The following is a 6,568-nucleotide window of genomic DNA, read 5'->3' on the forward strand; positions in this document are numbered from 1 at the left end:
TATATATATACACATATATGTATATATATATACACACACATATATATATAACATAACACACACACACACACACACACACACACACACACACACACACACAATTAAACGGCAATTTATACTTGATATATGAATAAATACATTTTTATAAGTATTTAAATGAAAAATATATAAATGATAAAAGCAAAGCACCATTTATGATAAATACAAATAAAGAACACATAAATAAAATATACACTAAATAAAATAAAATAAAAATTATATTAAAACAAATACAAATTAAATACAGCAATAAGCCTAATACGAGTTTGTATTTTAAAGCAGTAATTTAGAACTTTGAAAAACAACAACTAAATATGTATATATATATATATATATATATATATATATATATATATATATATATATATATATATATATATATATATATATATATATGTTAATAATAAAACCACAATCTACAATAAATACAAATAAAAAATAAATAAATGTAATAAATACAAAATCCAAGTATGTCTTTTAAAAAGTAATTTATTTTTAAAAAACTAAACAAAACAAACAAACAAAACAAAACAAACAAAAAAAATATATACATATTTACACGCACAAAATTAAACTGCAATTTATACTTCATATATGAATAAATACAAATACATTTTTATGAATAAATAATTTAAAAATATATAAATGATAAAATCACAATTTATGATCAGTACAAATAAAGAATACATAAATAAAATATACACTAAATAAATTAAAAAACAATTTATATTAAAACGAATAAAGATTGAATACAGAAATAAGTTTAATACAAGTTTGTCTTTTAAAGCAGTAATTTATAATAAAGCAAATGTAATCCATACAAACTAATTTAACAGCTGTTTATACTAATAAATAAATACAATAATGTTTTATGAATAAATAAATTAAAAATGTAATAGTAATAGAAATGCAATGGTTGATAAGTATGAATAAATACATTAATAAAAACAATTAAAACAACAATTTATATCAAAACAAATAGTGAAAAAAATAAAGCTCAATTCAAGGTTTTTTATGAAGAAATAAATGAAAAATATATATTAATATTAAAAATGCAATTCATAATAAATAGAAATGAATGAATGAATGAAAAAATACAAATGGTTTTTTTACAGCAATTTATACTAATAAATATATATATTTTTTATGAATATATAAATGAAAATATATAAATATAACAAAACAATAATGGCAGGTATGAAAAACACTAACCTACTTATTGTTCATTGTCTGAAATGGACTGTCTTTAGGTTGAAGTTGTTGTTTTTTGGCGACACTTAGTGGTCAAATATTCATGAAAGTTCATGACGTAGTGATGCGGACTCGTATGTTACTGGATACTTTCTAATACGCTTTTGCCTTGGAGACTTTGTATGTGTGAGTAATTATTGATATTGATAAATTGTTGAATGATTATTACCTACTGTATGTGTAGCCTGCGTGCTTAGCTGTGGTGTAGCTGCTACCCGGCTCATCTCTCACGGCAGTTTTCACCCTCATGCAGGCCCAGTCCCGCCGGTGGAGACTTTAGTCCTGGGGGGTCTGCTGGTGGTCCTGCTGGTGGTCACGGGGGTGTTTGGGAGGCTGTGGGTCCGCTCCAGAAGGTTCTACCCGGCCAGGGAGGCCCAGCTCACCTTGTCCAACATCCAGCACATCTCAGAGGTGGCCTCGTGAGACTCAACCATGAAAGTGTCAATAAAGACTTCTAATAATCTTTCCCTTCAAGAACTTTCTAGAGAATTTCCAGAGCCCAATGAGATATTACAAGGGGAAAACGAAAAGAACGATATAAAAGTTGTCTTTCTTTCTCTGTTAAAAACTATGGAAGCCTGTTTCCGCCACAAAAAAAAAAGAAGTCACAATTATGAAATATAAAGTCGAAATTATGAAATAAGAAAAGTTTGCATCATAATTTTATTTTCATAATTTCAATTTTTAATCTCATAATCATGACTTTCTATCTCATACTTTCGACTTTTTATGTCATAATTTTGATTTTTTTTTCATAATTTCGTCTTTTTATCTCACAATGATGACTTTTTATCCCATTTTTACGAGTTTTTATCTCATAATTACAACTTTTTATCTCATAATTATGACTTCCTGTCATACTTTTGTCTTAATCTCATAATGATTTTTTATCTCAAAATTGGGACTTTATTTCACAATTTCATTTTTTTATCTCACAATTATTACTTTTTTTTAATCCCATAATTTTGTACAATACAAATAAAAAATAAATAAATCTAATGTGTACAAAATTCAAGTATGTCTTTTAAAAAAGTAATTTAAAAAATAAAATAAATAAAAAGATATATATATATATATATATATATATATACACGCACAAAATTAAACCGCAATTTATACTTGATGTATGAATAAATACGAATACATTTTTAGGAATAAATAAATGAAAAATATATAAATGATAAAACCACAATTTATGATCAGTACAAATAAAGAATACATAAATAAAATACACTAAATACATTTAAAAACAATTGATATTAAAACGACTAAAAATTAAATACAGCAATAAGCTTAATACAAGTTTGTCTTTTAAAGCAGTAATTTATAATAAAGCAAATTTAATCTATACAAAGTAATTTAACAGCTGTTCATACTAATAAATAAATACAAATATGTTTTATGAATAAATAAATTAAAAATGTATTAGTCATATAAATGCAATGGTTGATTCATATTAATAAATACATTAATTTCATAATTTCGTCTTTTTATCTCACAATTATTACTTTTTTTTTAATCCCATAATTTTGTCTTTTTATCTGACAATTATGACTTTTTAATCCCATAATTACAACTTTTAACTCATAATTATGACTTTGTATCTCATACTTTTGACTTTTAATCTCATAATGATTTTTTTTATCTCATAATTTGATTTTATTTCATAATTTCGTCTTTTTATCTCACAACTTTTGCTTTTTATCCGTTTATTACGAGTTTTTATCCCATAATTTTGTCTTTTTATCTCACAATTATGACTTTTTAATCCCATAATTACAACTTTTTACTCATAATTATGACTTTGTATCTCATACTTTTGACTTTTAATCTCATGATTTTTTATCTCATAATTTGGATTTTATTTCATAATTTCGTCTTTTTATCTCACAACTATTGCTTTTCATCCGTTTATTACGAGTTTTTATCCCATAATTATGACTTTTTATCTCATAATTAGGAGTTTTTAGCCCATAATTTTGTCTTTTTATCTCACAATTATGACTTTTTATCCCACAATTATGACTTTTTATCTCATAATTACGACTTCCTATGTCATACTTTTGTCTTTCAATCTCATAATGATTTTTTATCTCAAAATTGGGACTTTATTTCATAATTTCGTCTTTTTATCTCACAATTATTTTTTTAATCCCATAATTTTGTACAATACAAATAAAAAATAAATACATCTAATATATACAAAACTCAAGTATGTCTTTTAAAAAAGTAATTTATAAAAAAAAAAAAAAAGTATATATATATATATATATATATACACGCACAAAATGAAACCGCAATTTATACTTGATGTATGAATAAATACAAATACATTTTTAGGAATAAATAAATGAAAAGTATATAAATGATAAAACCACAATTTATGATCAGTACAAATAAAGAATACATAAATAAAATACATTTTAAAACAATTGATATTAAAACGACTAAAAATTAAATACAGCAATAAGCTTAATACAAGTTTGTCTTTTAAAGCAGTAATTTATAATAAAGCAAATGTAATCTATACAAAGTAATTTAACAGCTGTTTATACTAATAAATAAATACAAATATGTTTTATGAATAAATAAATTAAAAATGTATTAGTCATATAAATGCAATGGTTGATTCATATTAATAATACATTAATTTCATAATTTCGTCTTTTTATCTCACAATTATTACTTTTTTTTTATCCCATAATTTTGTCTTTTTATCTCACAATTATGACTTTTTAATCCCATAATTACAACTTTTTACTCATAATTATGACTTCCTGTCATACTTTTGACTTTTAATCTCATAATGATTTTGTATCTCAAAATTGGGACTTTATTTCATAATTTCGTCTTTTTATCTCACAACTATTGCTTTTCATCCGTTTATTACGAGTTTTTATCCCATAATTATGACTTTTTATCTCATAATTAGGAGTTTTTAGCCCATAATTGTGTCTTTTTATCTCACAATTATGACTTTTTATTCCACAATTATGACTTTTTTATCTCATAATTATGACTTCCTATGTCATACTTTTGTCTTTTAATCTCATAATGATTTCTTATCTCAAAATTGGGACTTTATTTCATAATTTCGTCTTTTTATCTCACAATTATTATTTTTTTAATCCCATAATTCTGTACAATACAAATAAAAAATAAATACATCTAATACATACAAAACTCAAGTATGTCTTTAAAAAAAGTAATTTATTAAAAATAATAATAAATGTATATATATATATATATATATATATATATATATATACACACGCACAAAATTAAACCGCAATTTATACTTGATGTATGAATAAATACAAATACATTTTTAGGAATAAATAAATGAAAAGTATATAAATGATAAAACCACAATTTATGATCAGTACAAATAAAGAATACATAAATAAAATACACTAAATACATTTAAAAACAATTGATATTAAAACGACTAAAAATTAAACACAGCAATAAGCTTAATACAAGTTTGTCTTTTAAAGCAGTAATTTATAATAAAGCAAATGTAATCCATACAAAGTAATTTAACAGCTGTTTATACTAATAAATAAATACAAATGTTTTATGAATAAATAAATTAAAAAAGAATTAGTCATATAAATGCAATGGTTGATTCATATTAATAAATACATTAATTTCATCTTTTTATCTCACAATTATTACTTTTTTTTTTATCCCATAATTTTGTCTTTTTATCTCACAATTATGACTTTTTAATCCCATAATTACAACTTTTTACTCATAATTATGACTTTGTATCTCATACTTTTTTGACTTTTAATCTCATAATGATTTTTTATCTCATAATTTGGATTTTATTTCATAATTTCGTCTTTTTATCTCACAACTATTGCTTTTCATCCGTTTATTACGAGTTTTTATCCCACAATTATGACTTTTTTATCTCATAATTAGGAGTTTTTAGCCCATAATTTTGTCTTTTTATCTCACAATTATGACTTTTTATCCCACAATTATGACTTTTTATCTCATAATTATGACTTCCTATGTCATACTTTTGTCTTTTAATCTCATAATGATTTTTTATCTCAAAATTGGGACTTTATTTCATAATTTCGTTTTTTTTAGCTCACAATTATGACTTTTTTTTAATCCCATAATTTTGTACAATACAAATAAAAAATAAATACATCTAATATATACAAAATTCAAGTATGTCTTTTAAAAAAGTAATTTATTAAAAAAAAAAAATAGTATATATAAATATATATATATATATATATATATATATATATATATATATATATATATATATATATATATATATATATATATATATATATACACGCACAAAATGAAACCGCAATTTATACTTGATGTATGAATAAATACAAATACATTTTTAGGAATAAATAAATGAAAAATATATTAATGATAAAACCACAATTTATGATCAGTACAAATAAAGAATACATAAATAAAATACACTAAATACATTTAAAAACAATTGATATTAAAACGACTAAAAATTAAACACAGCAATAAGCTTAATACAAGTTTGTCTTTTAAAGCAGTAATTTATAATAAAGCAAATGTAATCTATACAAAGTAATTTAACAGCTGTTTGTACTAATAAATAAATACAAATATGTTTTATGAATAAATAAATTAAAAATGTATTAGTCATATAAATGCAATGGTTGATTCATATTAATAAATACATTAATTTCATAATTTCATCTTTTTATCTCACAATTATTACTTTTTTTTTATCCCATAATTTTGTCTTTTTATCTCACAATTATGACTTTTTAATCCCATAATTACAACTTTTTACTCATAATTATGACTTTGTATCTCATACTTTTGACTTTTAATCTCATAATGATTTTTTATCTCATAATTTGGATTTTATTTCATAATTTCGTCTTTTTATCTCACAACTATTGCTTTTCATCCGTTTATTACGAGTTTTTATCCCATAATTATGACTTTTTATCTGATAATTAGGAGTTTTTAGCCCATAATTTTGTCTTTTTATCTCACAATTATGACTTTTTATCCCACAATTATGACTTTTTATCTCATAATTATGATTTCCTATGTCATACTTTTGTCTTTTAATCTCATAATGATTTTTTTATCTCAAAATTGGGACTTTATTTCATAATTTCGTCTTTTTAGCTCACAATTATGACTTTTTTTTTAATCCCATAATTTAGTACAATACAAATAAAAAATAAATACATCTAATATATACAAAATTCAAGTATGTCTTTTAAAAAAGTAATTTATTTAAAAA

At 22.1% G+C, this 6,568-nt stretch overlaps 1 protein-coding gene across 1 annotated transcript in view; it reads left to right on the top strand.

The window, feature by feature from the left end:
- The window catches only part of LOC133571952 (pancreatic secretory granule membrane major glycoprotein GP2), a 20,494-nt gene extending 18,376 nt beyond the window's left edge, over positions 1-2,118 (top strand). Inside the window, exon 9 of the mRNA XM_061924509.2 lies at positions 1,544-2,118. Coding sequence (XP_061780493.1) covers positions 1,544-1,713 — 170 coding nt within the window. The 3' untranslated portion in view covers positions 1,714-2,118. The remainder of the gene's footprint in view (positions 1-1,543) is intronic.
- The last annotated feature ends 4,450 nt before the right edge of the window (positions 2,119-6,568 follow it).

This window comes from Nerophis lumbriciformis, linkage group LG29, assembly GCF_033978685.3.
Source record: "Nerophis lumbriciformis linkage group LG29, RoL_Nlum_v2.1, whole genome shotgun sequence".
Classification (NCBI taxonomy): domain Eukaryota; kingdom Metazoa; phylum Chordata; class Actinopteri; order Syngnathiformes; family Syngnathidae; genus Nerophis; species Nerophis lumbriciformis.